General features: G+C 37.8%; 1 protein-coding gene across 2 annotated transcripts in view; it reads left to right on the forward strand.

Annotated features, from left to right (window-relative positions):
* The first annotated feature begins 60 nt into the window (after positions 1-60).
* Positions 61-19,257, forward strand: part of GRK7 (G protein-coupled receptor kinase 7) — a 31,429-nt gene continuing 12,232 nt past the window's right edge. Inside the window, exons 1-2 of one of the 2 annotated variants that reach the window (XM_054836131.1) lie at positions 61-3,895; positions 4,666-5,103. In XM_054836131.1, coding sequence (XP_054692106.1) covers positions 3,293-3,895; positions 4,666-5,103 — 1,041 coding nt within the window. In that variant the 5' untranslated portion in view covers positions 61-3,292. The remainder of the gene's footprint in view (positions 3,896-4,665; positions 5,104-19,257) is intronic. The other variant, XM_054836132.1, reaches the window with a different exon arrangement.

Genomic DNA, 19,257 nt, shown 5'->3' on the forward strand with positions numbered 1-19,257 from the left:
TTCTGTTTATTTTAAGTATAGAGAGGTTTATCTTCACTGTATAAAGCAGTTCCAGTGGCAATCTTTGTGTCATCAAACATACATGCAGTTGTGTTTTTGTTCAATGCTTGTAATCTTGTTTTTAAAATGTTTTGAATTTTTTAAATATAGGTTTTGTCTCATTACACACTGAGAACAAAAAAAACCACCACTCTAACAGTGACATAGAGGATATCTCATCGGTTGTTTTTATCCCAGATGATGTAGGTCTTAAAATTGAAAACAAATATAAAATAGGTTAACAGTAGTAATGAGGTGCCTATAGCATTTATGCTGTTGTGGAGTATTTCGTCTTAGCTTTTCTGTTTGTGTAAAAGGATTCTTCCTAAAATGATTGCAAAACAAAGTCCGGTTGGATATGGAAATGATTTTTAGCTGTAGAAGTTAAACTTCATCTTACCTACCATCTATTTTCTCTGCCAGAATTTGGTTGCAGGCTCCATCCTCTAGCCTCTTTTAATTCCATAAGTCCCATCAGAGAACAACTTCTTTCATTTTGCTTTGGTTTATAGGTGAATGTGGGAAGTACCAAAGTAATTTCCACCTTGCTTTCAGTTCATGTGACTAAGTAGCTGAGAATTATAATTGTAGAAAAGTTTTGCAAAGTGCTGGTTCAAACAGGTGTTAACACAAATGAGGTATTAGGAAAGATAATGTTGAAATCAAGCAGCTAATATTTGTGTATATCTATTTGTGTATTATAAGTATCTTGTTGACCTGTAATTAGAGGTTCACCTAGAATGTAAGATACTGAATTTTTAAGTCCTGCATATTTTTTCTATGATGTAGAGAAGATTAGCTTAAGTCCCAGTCTTTCTATGAGCTTTGCACCAGAGAAATTTTCTTCTGTTCCAAATCATACTCTGATATTCTATTGGCATAGTTCTTAATAAGTACCCATTTTTAGTTCTGAATTTGTTCACCTCTTGTACATGCAAAATAAACCAGGTTTGCTTCTCACCCAAACGTACTGTTTTATGAATGGGTAACACTGACTTAAATAGCCATTTTCAACTAATAGATTAATGCTGATCTACTTTTCTCACTGTTTAATAAAAGCTGGGCAGATGTGGATAATCCAGCAAATCTAGCTAGAGTCTTCTCTTACAAGTGACTGGAGTAATGAACATGTGTCCAAAGATCATATTGTTTCACTTTGCCTTTTATGAAGTTATGTTCTTTTAGAGAAAGTTTATGTTCCGTAGAAATTGGGAAAGATTCTGATTATCAGAGCAGAGTGATTTTTGGAGCTGTGAATGTGTCTGTCTTCTGCAGATACCATAAACATGAGGTATTTTCTTGATTTGCTTAGACAGGAATATATCAATAGCTGGTGTAAGCTTGAGTTCACATTTAGGTCCCCAACTACCAGCCATTCGTACTGCTACTCTACGTTTGGGCTGTGATGGCATTCTTGCTAAATGTAAAAAAGACGCTGCCGAATTGTAGGATCTGAAATGAAAGCTTTTATTACCTCCTTTCTTGCTTTTCTGTACCCAAGATATTATAGCAAAATGGTGCTGTGGGCACCATTTTCAGGAAAGCCACCAGCAGAATTCCACATTTCTTCTTTTGCCTTTTTTCAGTTTTGCTTACGCTGCTGGCTGCGTTATTTAGCCCTTTATGTAACCTTCTCCTGCCCTGTGCTTGCATTCACCTGCAGAATTAGTGATTGCTGTACGAGCAAGACTTTCAAATACTCTGCTTTAGAGTACACCATGTTCTCATGCACACGTAGCAGTTTGCGATGGATGGCCCCCTCAATCACTGCTAGAAAATCACTCACACCTCTAATGTAATTTTGTAGAGCATAAGCATGAGTTATATGTCATATGGATTCAATGCAGACAGGATTAAGCATGTGAAAACAAAATACTACATAGTAGTAAAGTGACAAAAAGCAGCCAAGAAGGGCTCAGCACTTATTGTAGGGAGCCTGAGAGATGTCTGTTGTTACTCCTAATGTTTAGTGTTTGTGATTCAGCTCTTCAACTTGCTCTAAGAGCGAAAAAAAGAAAAAAGGAAACTTGACCTTGACCTCAAGAGTACAGCTCGACCCCATTGCTACTGGAAGAATCATGGAACTGCTTTTCCCGTTCCCATAATACCTTCCACATGATCCCACAGCAATAGGGGGCTTAGCCTAGTAAGTGCCACACATAATTTTTATTCTTTTAGGAAAAAAATGGGGCACAGACTTCCTGGTAGGCAGGCAGTGAGTGAAGTCGGGTGGAATTTGCCTTCACTTGGTTATAATCAGCTTTGTCCCTTTGTTGATGCCACCTCAGCCATATGCTGTTGCCATCTTCTCATCCTGCCACTTATTGTCATTAAGCTCAGCAGGAAAAATAAACCGAGGCTACAATAACATATGGAAGTGTCTTGGCAAGATTTGGCTGGTTGTTTGAAGTGTTTTTCCTTTTCCTGTGGTTAGGAGATGAAGTCAGAACTATATGTTGGTTTGTATATAGGGAACATTATTTTTAGACTAGCAGCAGGTCTTAGCCTCTGCACATAATCCTCTCAGACAGAGCCACATGAGGCATCAGGGTTTGCATGAAGTGTCTGTGGAACTCAGAGTCATTGCTGTTGAGTATAACTTGAGTTTTGGAAGTGTGGACGCTCAAAGCACTGAATTGTGTGATAGTGTAAAGCTCAATGACTCATGTTCATCTGTGTCAACTGTTTCAGGCATGGCAGGTTTGTGATAAATGCTTTTTATAAAACCAGATCTCTACTTATTTAATTCTTAGCGCATTGGTGCTCTGTGTCAAGCGAGGGAGATACGAGGCTGTGCTATTAATTGTGGCCGGAGTGCCACTGAGTTTGGAGTGTGCATGTATTGCAAACAGGAATTTCTGCATGTTCTCAGCAGCCAGGGACAGTGCATGTAGAGGGAATCTTGGTACATTTAAAGGTTAGCAGGGCCCATTCTGAAAAACACCAGCTGAACTGTGTGTGTTTGGTGCTGCCAGTGAGAAGGTTTGCCTAGGATGTCATCCCTCAGCTATACATAGCAAACTCAAAGCTCCTTACAGAGAAACCTCTTACCAGTCACTTTCCACAAATGGTGCATATACCTAAAGGTACTTAGTGAAAATCCTTGAGAGGTATTTAATGCAAAAGCAGTTAGTCTCTCTGGTGTTTTTCAGAAGCCCACACACACCACTAGCAGGGAGAAGTGCAGGGCAGCTACTGTACAGCATCTGGACCAGTTACTCGTTGTGTCTCAACCAGGCTCTGCCACGCCAAGATGTGTGACATGGGGGGGCTTGACAACCTGATTGCCAACACAGCCTATCTACAGGCAAGGAAGAGTGGAGATGGAGACACCAAGGAGATGCAAAAGAGACGTAAGAGCCTCTCATTGCCCAAGATTGATCAATGCAGAGAGGTTAGAGAGTCTGTTGTCGCTGATTATGACAGCATCTGTGAGCAGCAGCCCATTGGCAAGAAATTCTTCAGAGACTTCTTAGAGACAGTGCCAGAACATTTGGTAGCTAGGGACTTCCTGGATGAGGTGTCAAACTGGGAGTTGGCAGAGGACAATGTCAAGAGCAGTACCATGGAGAATATGATCAGAAATTTTCTTAAGGCAGGCTCCAAAAACTATCTGGCTTTCATGAGCTCTGACTTGGCCAGCAAATGCCAGGAAGCTACTGCAAAAGACTATGAGAATGTCATGCAGCTGGCCAAGGAGGAAACCAAACTCTTCCTTAAAGGCAAGCCCTTCCAGGACTTCCAGACCAGCCCTTTCTATGACAAATTCCTCCAATGGAAAGTTTTTGAGAAGCAGCCGGTAACTGAGAAATACTTCTATGAGTTCCGAGTGCTGGGGAAAGGTGGCTTCGGAGAGGTAAGAACTGTACTTTTAAGGATATGGCTCATCCCTCCCCTTTCAAGACCAACAGGTGGGTTTGGAAAGAGGAACTTGGCAATGGATTAAGAAATTGTCTAAGGTTTTGCAAAACTTGCTCCTTCAGATTGTCCGTTTCCCAGAAATTAGGCTGGGTTCGTTATCTATACTGTGATACAGGCTTCAGATGAGGAGTGAGGAACTACTCTAAAATTTTTATATTCTCTATCTGTGCTAGTAAAAAAGCAGGCTTCTTTACAAAAGCTTGCATGACTGTCCATATAGTTAATTATTAGTCTGGTCCTTGGCACCGTTTCAGCCTGTGCTAGCTCTCATGCTCCCAAATAATTCCTAGGTGCAGTTTAGGGAATAGCACAGATCAGGATCTGTTCCCAAAACACAGTATGAATGAGGCTACCTCTTTTTGAGCTGGAAGAGAATTTAGCAATACAGATGCAAGCTGTATATGCCACCATTGTCGTGGTCAGAGAATGGGTCCTTGTTCATTTTATTTGCTAATACATGTCTACTAATGGTGTCCTCAAAAACTTTGCATAAGGTCCACCATATACTAGTCTGGAACAGAACAGGTTGTATGCTTGTTTTTTGCTTATTTTCTCTGCTAATATCCTCTGCCACAGAAGTTAGCATCAGCAGCTACTAGTAGGTATCTGTGATTCCCCAGTTCCTTCCTATTACTGCCCTTGGTACTCCAGTCTATATGTGTCAAATTCCTTCATTGCCTTTCCTCATGCATCTTGCTTCTCTAGGTTTGTGCCATCCAGGTGAAAAATACTGGCAAGATGTATGCCTGCAAGAAACTGGATAAGAAAAGGTTGAAAAAGAAAGGTGGAGAGAAGATGGCACTACTGGAGAAAGAGATCCTGGAGAAGGTCAACAGCCCTTTCATAGTCACGCTAGCTTATGCCTATGAGAGCAAAAGCCATCTGTGTCTTGTCATGAGCCTCATGAATGGAGGGGATCTGAAGTATCACATCTACAATGTGGGAGAAAGGGGTTTGGAAATGAACAGGGTCATCTATTACTCAGCTCAGATCACCTGTGGGATTCTGCATCTCCATTCCATCAAGATTGTGTACCGGGACATGAAACCAGAAAATGTCCTACTGGATGATAACGGTAATTGCAGACTGTCTGATCTTGGATTGGCAGTGCAAGTCAAAGAGGGAAAGAGCATCACGCAGAGGGTGAGTACAGATTTATTGAACATGGGCAGTGGGAACGGAAGCTGTTCTATTTCTAATGCATTGCGAGTCCAAGACTTAATTCCCCAGGATTTGTTCTTTGCTAAAGACCTTACGTGGTCATTTCGTTCTAAGAGACAGGTGGTAAGAAGATTTGGTTAATTAACTCTCTGGACGCTATATGTAGTAAAATAACTTCTCTTACACAGAAACAGTAGTATCAAATTGACCTATTGTTTCTCTTAACATAACCTCTTGAACAAATAATTTTAGAGAGGCTAACACAGGGGCCTTGTGCCTTGAGCAATAGTGCACAGTCAGAGACTTAACCAATTAATTGCTTGTATAATGAGCAGCAGTCAAAGATATGGCTCTTTCTGTATTCAGGTTTTGCTCTTAGAAGAATACGGTTTCTTCCAGATTACTCTTAAGTGATGCTACTGATTGTGTTGCAGGTGTTCATGGTGCTGCATGATAAACCATTGCCAACCTTCCTCCCCCCACAAATTCATTCCTGAAAAAATTAGCAGACTTGATGAGAGTTTGCAAATGTACATGCTCATACGTATGCGTAGGAAGAAAGAGATGGATGACCAACTGGGTTTTGCTGTGTGAATTAGACTGTGCAGCACTTCAGCTGTGCTTGTGGTCATCCCAAACTAACCCAGATTTGTAATAATATCATGAGGTTTACACAGGAAAGATGTATTCATGTAGCTTAATTATGAAAAAAGGATATTTCTCCCGAGGTGTCTGGAGCTCAAAGATGTATATAATGAGTGAATGTGTCTGAAATACACTAAGAATAGGAAGAAATGGAAGCAACATTATAAACTGCTCTAACTGCCTTATGTTAAACTCCCCAAGTCTTTCAAGTTACTCTGTAGAATTTCAGTAGAAGAGAGCAGACCTGCTAGTAACCTTTTGCATCATGCTTGAAGTCTACATGTCTTTTGACATTGTTACTTAATACAGTAATTTGTAGTTTGAAGGATATGTTTTTTCCTGGCAATTTAAAAAAATTGTGTAATGAGTGTTTTCAGTTCTCAGTGAAAGAAAATATGGAAACTGGTGTACTTTTAGATAGGACATAATTTTAAAATGAGTCTGCATTGTATTTTAGATATGAAAATACAGTTTATGTGAAAGCTAAGGCAGGTTTTTAAATAGAAATTAGGTGAAATGGGAATGCTGTTTTGTTTGTGAAGACGGCATCTTGATCAGTGAACCCAAAGCTATAAACCTTACTGTGTTTTGCAAGTTTCAGATGCATGCAGTTGTTATGAGCAGAAAAAATAATTTTGTCCAAGGGCAGTTTTTACTACTTGTAAATATGTGGGGTTTGACAGAAGAAAAAAAAAAACAAAAAACAAATGAGTGTATTTAGAAGTGTCTGACCACTTCTGTTGGTATTAGGGTATAATCTCAAAGTAGCGGTGGACAAGGAGGTTGTTCCCCCTCACTTTCTATGACGAAGTTAACAAGTTGTTATAATGATTTTTCTTCTGTTGTTGTTCACTGTTTTTTAGAAGCACTATTCACTGTTACATAGATGCTTTTATTAGAGCAAAAATTGCAATGAATTATGTACTACATGATTGTAGTGTATTAAAAGGAATTTCTGTTAGTGGCGGTTTTATTCATACAGGAAATTGAAATAGGAGAAGGAAGAAAAAGAAGAGGGTGGGTTGTTTTTTTTTCCTTTTTCATTTTCTGTATCATAACAGTGAGGGAGTTAAATGAATAATAATTCCCAGTATTATTTTGCATTTCTATAAACTGACTCTATTTGTGTCATTTGAAAGCTACTACTAAAAACATTATATAAGAGCTATTATTTATGGTAATGTCATACACATGAAGACCTAAAAAGACCTTTACAAAATTTGTTGCATTAAGCTTCACCATGTACCTGTGTAATAAAATAAAAATGGTGCTGTTAAATTCATTTTTGTTTACTAATGACAGTTGCATTGTGACTTAAAATTGACAGAAAGTTTATATCATAGCATACTCTTTGAGTATGACTACAAAATTGTTATCACTTGAAAAAAATCTTGAGAGAAGATATTTGTATAAGTTTAAGGGTTTTTCACCCAAAAAGATATATAGCTCCAAGACAGATTTATTAAATTAAATTTAGTCAGTTGCACCACTTTGTAGACACAGTTTTATAAGGGCAATTTTATAAGCAAAAGCAGAAAATATATTCCTCCAGGCCAAATCTGTATTGTACTGTATATCTGAGTCAAGTGCCTAACATCATAAAGCTGTTTCTAGATTTTGGTTGATGGTCTGAACTGATGATTTAAGGCTCACAATTTTCAGTCACTAATTAAGGAAAATACTACTGAGCTATAACATAAAAACTTTTCATTTCAATTTATTTATCCATTTGCAAAGAATCCTTCTATTTGAATGGATGTTATAATGCATTGAACTTCATTCATATCTCCAGCAGTTCTGACTTTAAAGCCTTGTAATCTTGTAACCCTCTTATGACCTGGTTCTTCAATTGTCATACTTAAAATACTGTTCTATTGCACTATGAGAATAATGCCTAACTTTGCTTTAATCATATTTATAAGTCATTCTACTGCCTGAAAGTAATTAACTTATATCCCTAATACCAAATGAAACCATGGTTTCGCTGTCTGGTACAGCTAACAGTAATTTATTTCATCTGTTAAGTTTTGCTTAGCCAGTCTTACACATATTATGAAGAATTAAGATAGTTTATTTGTTAAATGTAAGGTAGAAATAATTTTTAAAATTACATCTATTGTGGCCTTTCTGTAAGGTGATATATTAAAAAACAAAGTTGTGTTGGTTTTTTTTTTTCCTGCTGTCTAATGAAAGCTTGTGAGCTTGAGTTATTGGATATTTTATTTCTTGTTTTTCATGTTAGAAATATCAGTAGCAGCAACTGTTGAATTCCTTGTTTTGCTGAAGTACTCATTCAGAGGAAAAAAAGTAATATGCTTTTCTGGGTCACATTTTAACAGTTTACTCACACTGAATGGATTTCTACAATGCAAGCTACTCTTGTATTCAGTAAAGCTACTTTTATTAGGAGATTGTATTAATTCTGGGTATGGAGATCCTGTTTAGTCCTGTACTCTTAAATTAAGAACCAGAGTGGTGCCTTTTTTAAAACAGAGTGCTTTCCTCCAAGTTGTTTTCTGCAGGTGTGAACTAAATAAAAGATGAAGTGAAATAACTAAAGGTTTTTCAACTGTCTGAAAATCTCTCTCACTAATTTAGGTTTTTCTTCCTGAGTGCTAATCTTTTCATGATCTCTCTAGTTCTTCAGGTGTTAAGTGGATCTTCCTTGTGAATAAGCAAAATAAAATAGAAAACTCTTCCATACCTTTTATATATCAGGAGGAGCCAAGTGAACAAATGTGCAGTAGACATCTGAGCTTAGGCACCTGCTTAAAAAATGTTCAGCTCCATGTGTTCGACTGTAACTATGCTGGTATGAAAATGTCTCTTAATACATCGTAGACAGTGAAACAAAGCAGCTGTTTTCCATCTTTTTTTTTCTATGTCTTTTTTTGCTATTTATTATGAAGTAGAAGCATCATGTGATGACTTTCATCATTCCTTATACAGGGTTGAATAGTATATAATGTATGGATCTGTACATTTATTTCATTAGAGATTGCAAAAAATACGGTATTTCGATGCATTGTGAAAGTTTTGTGGACCTCTCATGAGTGTACAAGCCACAAAAGATAAATTTGTTCTGCTTTCAAAGCATCACAGGAATTCTTAGCCTCTCATGTATGAATAAATGCACATCACCCATACATCAGCAGGAGGATCCATAAATCCCTTTTGTAAATCTTGTTAGGTGATTAGGTTATCACATGGCACAAGTGATAAGCTATATAATGAGTTCCTGTTCTAGACATTTTCCAAGTTTTTGATGAAGATTTATATGAAACTATAATGTTTATGTACTGTTTACCAGCCACAGATTATTTTCTTTGTGGGTAGAAAGGTTTTTTGAATTTTACATGGATGGCTTTAATGTGATGGTCTTACAAAGTAATGTGTATTTATGCTGCAGAAAAAGCATTGTGCAGCTGATGATTTAATACTTACGTAATTGAAGAAGTAGCCTTGGTATCTTTTAAGTATTGTCATTACATATACTCCTTTTGAGAAATATTTGTGTGCTCTGTGCCAATTGTCTGTAACTATTATAAATAAAAATACCCTACTTTCAGAAACAATTCTTACAAAGATCTAGAAAGAGTTTCCCTTCTTAGTTTTCTCCCTTTCTTTTCAGTCTTTAAAGCAGCAAGTAGAAATGTCTGGCTTTCCATGTGAATGTTATTTTGAACATAAATAGGCAGTTGTAAATAATTGGTACAGTAATAATTACAGAGTTTTGAAAACTTTAATTTCACTGAGGTGTGCTGATTTGTATTTGTGAAGTGCTAGCTGGCTTTAGAATGGAGAAATCACCAAAAAAAAAATTTAAAATACACAAATTTTAACAGTAACAGTCTTGGAAATAAAAGGTGGCAATTGAAAGCTACTTACAATGTAATTTTTCTTCAGGAACCAAACATGGATTAGATAGGATCTTCTCATGATACATACACATACCTGTGCAATCTACCTAGAAATGTGTATATGCACACTTACTCAGGCAGAGTTCTTACTAACATCACTGGAAACAGAAATGAACTCTTTGCCGGTGACAGTATAATCATTCAGGACTTTAGGAAATATCGTTAAGACTTTTCGTACAAATGTGCCTGTAGCATCTGTTCTGATGTGTTGATCATACCGTGCATAAACTAGATTGTATCTTAAAATTGTGCCTTTATAAATGTTGATGTTGCCTTTGTCTTATATAATTGAAATAGGCAACAAGGAGAAACTCAGAGCCTGCAAAAATGGCTTTTGCATAGGCAAAATGTTTTCCCTAGTTATATACTCACTTGATTGATTCTGGAACTACTTTTTGCATATGACAGAAATGAGGAGCCTCCATCCCAAGGTTCTCCACTTGAACAGTTTGACCTCCTTTTTCTTGAAGTCTTTGCAACTTTTTCTCATACAACTCAAAATTCATTTGTATGTGGGTCCAATGCTTCTGCCCTTATCCGAAAGATTAATACTACTTAATTTCCTGAGAATGACTCCGAGAAAAATGAGCATGTTCTTCTGTTTAGGACCATCATATCTTCCGCATATCGAAATATAGAGGACTTAATTCCATTTTTCCAGAAGTTGGTGCGTATTTCAGGAAGAACTTTCTGCCCTTACAGGGTATGGCTTTTGTGCAAATCAACTGATGCATGTAAATTTGAAGTACTTTTGTGCAGGTGCATGTGAGCTAGAGAGCTTAAATATTGACATAACAACTATGAAAAATAAGACAAACATATTTTTGTAGTATTTATAAAAGTGCATTCATATCTTCAGAGGTTTTAGGCTTCTTCACAGTTTTCCTGTGCTATGTTTTATATATTTGAAGGACATCATAATATTTTTATAGGAAAAACATGTTTTGGTTAAAATCTTACTCAAAATGTCCTTTTACCCTCCTGTATGTTTGTTTATTATAAGATTCTATTTCTTGGGAAAACAGAAGGAAATCTATTTAGATGTTCCTGAAACTTGCAGTTTAATTTCAAGGCAGTTGAGAAGCAGGAGGAGGGTTTAGACTTGTGAAATAAAAAAATAACTTGGCAAGTTATTCTACAGTTGACCTTTGGCCATTATCACATGGCATTCTTATTGGATAGGATTCTGCAAAAATGTATTCTTCCTTTGCACTTTGAAAAATGACGGTCCTTCATTTGCTCAGGATTTGAGTGACTTGCTGCTATTTTACAGTTTCAAAACCACCATTCTGCTTATGCATTTTTAAGTATGACATGTAAAATTGATTATATTTTACTAGCAGAACTTTATTCTTAAAAATTTTGATAATCACGGTTGTTATGAAGTGTGTCATCATGACGTGTATTTCAGATTTTTTTAATCTCTGAAACATATACTTTACAGAATGCAACCTCATCAGCTATGAATGCTATGATCATGAGAGCAAAGGGAGCAAAAATGATTTTGTGGGGTCATTCTGCCTCCTGCAGTTTTGAGATGGCAGAAAGGATACTGTAATTATCTAAAATTATGAGAATGCAACGTGTCCCATGAAATGCATTTCCTACACAGGGCATGGCACCCATGAGGCATGTTTTTCTGTCTGGGAAAAGACATTGGAGCCCTTTAAGACGTAGCATCAGGTCTCTTTGCATGACTTGTAACCTTGTTCTTCATTGAGCTTAATCTGACAGTTAATAAATGCTATAGCATGTTCTATAAAAAAGCAAGATACGAGATTCCTTATCAAGTTCCTAGAGCTGGTAGAAAGCTTAATTAAGCTCTCTGAACATGAAAAATGCTATGTAAGTGCTCAATACTACTGATTAGTCCCTTTGTCTCTTGAGACTATTTATTTTAAAAAATAATATACATTCTGGAATGATCTCTTTGATAAATCATCTAGTGCGCCACTTTTTGGTTCAACATTGTCAAAGATGTTTTTGTTTTATTGGGTAAGAAATGCAACATTTGGCTGACAATGTAGTTCTTTGAACTGTTGATTGGAGAGCTTTGACTGGAAGTGGTATTGCAGGAACTGTAAGCTACGGGACGGTGAGGAATGTAGTACTTCTGTTCTTATTGGACCATACGTGACATTCCACTTACTGTGATGAGTAGTTTCAGTTAACAAATATATAATGACTTTTTTATGAAGGCAAAATAAAATCCTGAAATTGCAGACACGAGCAAGTGAAAACTGTGGGCTTGGTTTTGCTCATTGTTCAAGTTTAAAATCCGCTAGTGAAAGGTAACAGGTTCAAAATATGTGGAGGTGATTCTTAACACAATGTGTAGTTAAGCTGCAGGACTCTTGCAAAAGATCTTGTAGGGTCTAAGAATTTATCTAGATTCAGGGGGTGAGTGGACAATTGATGGAAGACAAATTTGTTGAGAGAAACCATTTCTGTCTCTGGAAGCCCTTGAACTGCAAACAATTGGAGTCTAGGAAAGTATTAGAGAAGTATCAGTTTACACACCAGGTTCTTATAGCCTTCCCTATGCATCTGGTTTTTGACCGATTCACAGACAGCAAACTGACCATATGAGCCTTTGGTCTGATGCAGCCAGTACCTGTCTTCCTGGACTTACAGGTAAAAGAATTGTACCTCCAATATTAGTCATAGTCCTGAAGATGAGGTGGATGAAATCCCATGGATTTCAGTGATAGATGGTAACCATCCAGGCCTCGTTGTCATTCGCACTGCTTAACCAATATACCTGCATTGGAGAGCCAATGCTTTTATCAGGGCACCTTGCAGTCCCATTCCCTCAGTCACACTGGCACTGAACACAGAATTTCTCTTGTCCTGTTTCTGAGAAAGCCACCTACACTTTGTGCTATGATACTGTATTTGCATTCATTATAAACAGCTTCATAAAATATATACAGACCTAAATAGACAGAGAATTTTCTCCCTTATTAATATTGTTTATAGAATATTCTGTGGTCATTAAATAATAAAACCATAAACATCTCTGAAGTGATGTATTATTGTTCCCAGACTATAGATGGGAAACGGTCAGGAGAAATTTAAAGGGAAATTAAAGGGAAAAACATGTTAAAGCAAGACTAGAGAACCCTGATAATTCTTGAATTCTAGTTGCGTGGTTATGAGTCTGTACCAAGTGTTGTGCTTGTCCTGTATGCTTCATTCCTATAATGTCTGATTGCTTCACTGTCTGTGAATGCATATTTCTTCTGATGACACTTCACCAAGGTGGGGATATTAGCAGGTTCTATCTCCAATAGGGATCTGAGGCAAAGAGACTGATTTACATGTGATCACACAGGAAGAAAGCGGGGAGATGCTCTAGAGTCTAAAGTTAAAGTTAGTGCCCAGTTACTGGACCATCCTTCCTCAAGCCATTTATCCCTGTGATTTTCATATAGTGTGAATCTAAACTGAAAAACATGCTGTAACTGTGTCTATTTCTCTTCCCAAGTGTGAGTACAGAGGCAGCCTGCTGTTACTGTCAGAGGAGCGGCTTTCTCTTTCATTTGTGCAACTTTCTTGATTTCAATGATTACTGATGTCTAAGCTTAAAAGAGTAAAAACCGACGGTGGATTTTTTTTTTATTACTCCAGTTAGTGACTTTGAACCCAGAGGCAATTTGGTTTCCTTTTTTCCTAATATAGCAGAAATTTGTTTTGTCCCTTTTGTGCTTTTATGTGTGTGGGGGGTTTTAAGGCAGACAGCTTTCCCTGTTAAAATTATGTCCCAGTGTAAAAATGTAAAAAACTTTGGTCTTAAATTTGGTGTAAGTATGTGGGATTCAGTAGCTCCTCAGCTCCTATACAGTCTTTCTCATTATCTTTTCCTGGTACTCTGACCAGTCCTCCTTGTGTTCTTCTGAATCATTAGCCCATCGATCTATGATGGACCATCCCATCATAAGGTCCTTTCCTTTACTAAACATTAATGATATGCCAGAATCTTTGTTCCGTGAGACTTTTCAAGGGTGCCTTTTGTCCTAATTAGATTTGATTTTATCTTCTTTTAAAAGATAGTTGCCTGTTCATTTGATCAACTGGCTCCTTGTTACTGTGTGAACATGCAGTGAGAAAGTGTGGAGGAACTGCAATTCTGTGTGACTCATTTAAATCATGCTCCATTCCTCCTCACTGTGGCTCTTGGGAGAAAAATGAAGATTGTGAGTGACAGACGCAGATCAGTTGTTCTTCTCTACATCTAGGGCCTATTACCCCATGTACAGACAAGAGTTTTCTGTGGTCCGTTCCTGCATTCCTGCAGGGTCTGTTAAGGCCATTGCTGAAGGAGTGGAGGAACAGCTGGACAAGAGAACAAAGCAGGCAGTGGCACCCCTTGGAGGAAGGAAGGACCGAGCCCCAGGAAACAGCTGATGGAGCTAAACTCAGCTTGTTTTTTTTCCCTCTGTTCAACAGTTCTTGTGCCATGGCAAACAAAAGATAGACATTCTGATTTGCTTTACTGTTTGGTTTGTGATATCAATTGAGTTTGTTTTGCAGAGATCTGTGGGAAAAGGTAGAGAGATTTAAATCCCATTTCTCCTCATTTGTCTGTTTCTGTGCTGATGAAAGCTCCAGAGAGTTCTGTTTCTTTCTCCCCTGCATCTGCTAGAAGCTGGGATAACGGCGATGTTCAAGGGACTTTCCCTTCTCAGGACAGCAATCTGAATAGGATGTGTGAGTGTTCTTACACTGTGGGCCATGTTCTGCTTGGAGTTGTGGTGTGCCAAATACCCATTGACTGGGAACTGAGTGCACTTAGTACTTCTCAGGATCACATCTTCTATTATTAAAAGATTACAATTATGTGACTTTTTAAAAAATTTATGCAGGATCCAATTTCACAAAAGAAACATTTGTATACTTTCAGATGAGTCATTTCTACTATGCCCTGTCAAACCACACTCAAAGCAACAATTCCACTTTAACAGAACCTCTTTGCTAATGTATCCAAGGACAACAGTTGGTCATTACATTTTAGAGGATTATTGAAAAATTGTATTTTGGATTTTTTTAAAGATAGAGAAATAAAAGAAGAAGTAGATCTGTTAACCTTTTTCAAAAGCAAGTCAATTAAAACTTAATTGACTGAAATTTAATGAATATTTTTATATTTCAAACAACATATACAAGTAAGGCATCCTGCTCATCATCACAAAAGACAGTATTAGCTGGAGAGCAATCAAAAAATACCTAGTGTTGCACTGACTACACTTCAGAAAGTTGTGTGCCTCTGCAATGGCATATGATTTCTAACTTCTGTAAAAAAGTTGGCATAATATAACATTCTTTGGCTCCTTTGTGATATTTTTTTTTTAATTGTGTCCCATTAGATGCTTCCAGGTCAGTGAAGGGGTAATTCCATGTGTTTGTGTCTCTAAGATCACTTGAGCAGTCAATACATAGATTCAAATGGTTCCTGTTCTTATCAGGAATCATAGAATCACAGAATGGTTTGGATTGGAAGGGACCTCAAAGCTCATCTAGTTCCAACCCCCCTGCCATGGGCAGTGACACCTGCTTTGCCCAAAGCCCCATCCAACCTGGCATCCTACAGGAAAGAAGAAAATAATATGCTTGGTTTTAGTTTCAGTCAAAACCCACTGCATGTCCTGGTAGTGTAGAGTTGACAAGGGAATTCAACTTTCTGGGTGGGTTTTATTAATTTTCTCTGTTTCCATTAAAAGTGTGAAATTTATCCATGTAAAATAAGATCTAGTAAGAAAAAAAATGTTTTGCAGTTAATACACAATTTCTGAATTTACTTTTAAATTGTATTGAGTGAAAAAAATTACAAAATCATACAAACAGAGTATTGTGTGCTAACCATACCAGTAACCCATACTTAGAGGTATCCATTCTGAGGCATGGTGAGATAATTCTAACAGAATTAAATATTCCAATACCAGTCCATGGAAAATAGACCTCTTCTCAAAAGTAATCCATTTATTTTTTTTTGTGATATCTTTTAATTCTTTTGCTTCCTGTCCTTTTACATTTTCCATCTAATACACTATTTTTTTGCTGCTCAACTCTCACTACTACTAGTGAGAGTTGTACAGTTTAAAAACTCCCTTCACTAAGCTTCTGTTTTACCTGCTTAAATAAACCTCTCCTGAGTCATTGAGGCTGCCTTTCATGTTGCCACAGGATCTCTTTTCCTTGAAAGATGATCTGTTTTTTGACATCTTGTTCTCCATAATGATTAGTGCAGGGATATTAGGTTTTAGCTTCCCTCTAATGCTATCTACTCCCCAAAGGTAGAATTTAATCTTCATTTGAAAGATGTGTGTTCTTCCAGTTCCAGGGGTTGGCTAAGTCCTTTTTTTTGTGTTCCTTGATACAGCAAATGCTTATGGTTTTATCATTTTTCTTCCCAAATGATTTTGCCAAAGCTCCACTTATGTTGAAATAGGTGGAAAAGACTAAAATTTAAGCTCTCTTCTTCCTTTCTTCAAATTCCTGTTTTGATAAAGATTGCAGAGATTTTTGTATTTCTTCTGCCTGCTTGTTTATGTGTTTCTTCCCCCTTAAACGTCACTGCTGACTACTTGGGAAATGTGTTTGTTTCTGCTATAAAATGGTAATGTTTAAGTGGGTTTTGAGTCTTAGGGATTATAAGATTAGGTTTAGGTTCCTGCTTCTCAGCCTGTTCCTTCATTATGAATCCTAGGAAAGCTAGGAGAGTTTTGTTTTAAAATTAGGTTCCAGTTTTGATGAAACTCCATGAGAAAAACAGCTCTCATAAAATTCTGAATTGGAATGGTTTGACATATCAGAGGAACAATATGTTTCTAGCTTTCTCTCAGATTGAGCTGGATCAGCTCAATAACAGCTCAAAAGATTTCAGTGCTACTAATTTAGAATTTTGAGTTTAATTCTTGTTCAAGGTAACCTCATCCATAGTCTTTCACTTCAGTCTGAAGGGAAGCTGTTGTTGATCCATCTCTATTTTCTATTAAATTATGGTCATGCAGTCTTTTTAGTCTGTGATTATGGTCTTGCTTTCTCTGTTCTTGAGAAACATGAGTACCATGTCAAAGCATGGTGGCGTTCTGTGTGGTGTGACTTACTGAAGGTTATGTGGGAAATGCACATGGAAGAGACTGAAGTTACTTGGCAACTATTTCTTTTGAAAAAAAAAACAGCTATGGAAGAAAGAACACAAATGGAAGGAAAGAGAGGCAGTCTGAAAGGAGCTGTCTCAAGACACATTTATGTTTGCAGAATTCTGATTTTTCCATGTCAGATTTATCCAGTTCCCATATGATGATGCTAAGTTGCAGCAAAGTAATGTCTTATCAGAAAGACCATACTGTGCCGTCAGGGTGCATTTTGATGATGATATGACTCATCAGTTCTTCAAGGCATTAGTGCCCCAGCTTCATCTCAGTAAAAGCAAGAGTGTTTATTGCTTCCCAGAAGGAAAAAAAAAAAAAAGACAAAAATATCCTAGAAGCCTATTTAGTGTCTGTGTTCACTAACCCACAATGAGCTCTTTGTGCATCCTTTTCTACCAAACTTTCTCTACTGCTTTCACCCCCTCCTCTCCCTTCCAGGTTTCATGATCTTCTGAGCCAGATGGATCTGGATTCCATGGTCCATATTTGAGCACTTGTCCTCCTTTCTGAGTGGAGCAGTAATTGTACATACAAATGTAATACTGTCAGGGTATCTCTCAATATTAACTTTTACGTAGAGAAATTCAATGCAAACAGTACATAAGACCTGCGGAATGATGTCAGCTGCTGCAATGCCCATGTGGCACCTCTGTACTTTTGTGGTTTTAGTGAGGGAGGCAACAGTTTGCTTTTACCCTTCTCTTCTGCTTTCAACCTGTCTGATGTTTCTGTTCTCATCTGATTTGTTTTTCAACCAAATTGAGGATTTTGCTCTGTATCCCTAAAAGTAAAAAAAAAATACAAAGAGGGAAAACAAACTGGATTTAATTTTCTGTCCATTAGGCTCATGATGTAATTGATACTCAGAGTCCAGAGGAGGCCACGAAGCTGATCAGAGGGCTGGAGCACCTTTCCTATGAGGACAGGCTGAGAGAGTTGGGATTGTTCAGCCTGGAGAAAAGGCGGCTCCGGGGAGATCTTATTGCAGCTTACCAGTACCTGAAGGGGCCTCCAGGAAAGCTGGTGAGGGACTGTTTATCAGGGAGTGTAGTGACAGGACAAGGGGGAATGGGTTCAAGCTGAAGGAGGGTCGATTTAGATTAGATGTTAGAAAGAAATTCTTCCCTGTGAGAGTGGTGAGGCACTGGAACAGGTTGCCCAGAGAGGTTGTGGATGCCCCATCCCTGGAAGTGTTTAAGGCCAGGTTGGATGAGGCTTTGGGCAACGTGGTCTAGTGGAGGGTGTCCCTGCCCGCAGCAGGGGGGTTGGAACTAGATGATCTTTAAGGTCCCTTCCAACCCAAACCATTCTATGGTTCTATGTTTCCTCTTGCAGACATTGTTTACAGTAGAGTGTATGCCACAATGTGTAGCATGAGCTAAAGTTTATAGGGAGACCTGACTCAGGAATACTGTCTCTAAAGTTGCAAAAATTAGAGGAGTTATCCAAACTCTATAAAATAAAATTCATCTGTTGAGCTATACTTTTTACAAATATAACTTGCCCACATGAGCTCTAGTCTTAGTTACCTTTTTCTAACTGTTTCTGTTACTATTTGTGTTCTGGTGGCAGTGATGATTACTGTCTTGAATAACTTTTAGTGGGATTTTGCACAAATATAATTTTTCATTTTAAATTGTAATACTATTAATATATCAGTCCCAGTATTTCAAAAAGATATAAAAGAAGTTCAAGCAACTTCTGACATAGTTATCAGTGTTAGCTGAATCTGGTAAATTTATAAAATAAGATACAGCATCAGATGTGGCAGGAAATGTTGGGTCAGCTGAGGGAGTGCTGTTTCAGTTGAAATCTCATGTCCTCAGTCACATAACAGTGCAGCAGAAAGCATATAGATAGGCTGTCCTCTTCCTTCCCAGGTGAATCAGCTCCCTAGGGAGAGCAGCAGCAGGAGCGTTTTGAGCGTGGTGCAGTCAGCGCCCCAAAGGGAACGTGCCAGGCCTGGTCTGGGAAGGAAGCAGGCAGATTCCCCTCTCAAAGAGCAGTCATGTCTTCTCTTGGAGAAGGGTCCATTAGTGCTGTATATAGTAGCAGTCTTTATTCAGAGGTTTTTTCAGTTTGGAAATATGAACTCGTTCTTTCACCTGAATGCATGTAATTTACTAATTATAATTTTCATAGGTTTACTTTCTTAGAATGTTCTAAGAGTTTTTCTTTGCCCTTGATGGTAGTACTTCCTTCCAGAAACCAACAGGGAGCACAGGTGAGAACTTCCTCATGCAGCTCAGCTACGGGCTTGATGAGAATTTTCTCATTGGCAGCAGACTCCTGTGTTGGACTAGTTATAACCACTGAACAGGGAGGGAATCAGTGATTGTTTATCTGATTTTTGTCTTTTTTTAATCTTTTCAAATTGATTGCTGGTTGTGTTTACAGGACAAAGCTAACAACACTAT

Source organism: Grus americana, chromosome 9 (genome assembly GCF_028858705.1).
Source record: "Grus americana isolate bGruAme1 chromosome 9, bGruAme1.mat, whole genome shotgun sequence".
Lineage (NCBI taxonomy): Eukaryota > Metazoa > Chordata > Aves > Gruiformes > Gruidae > Grus > Grus americana.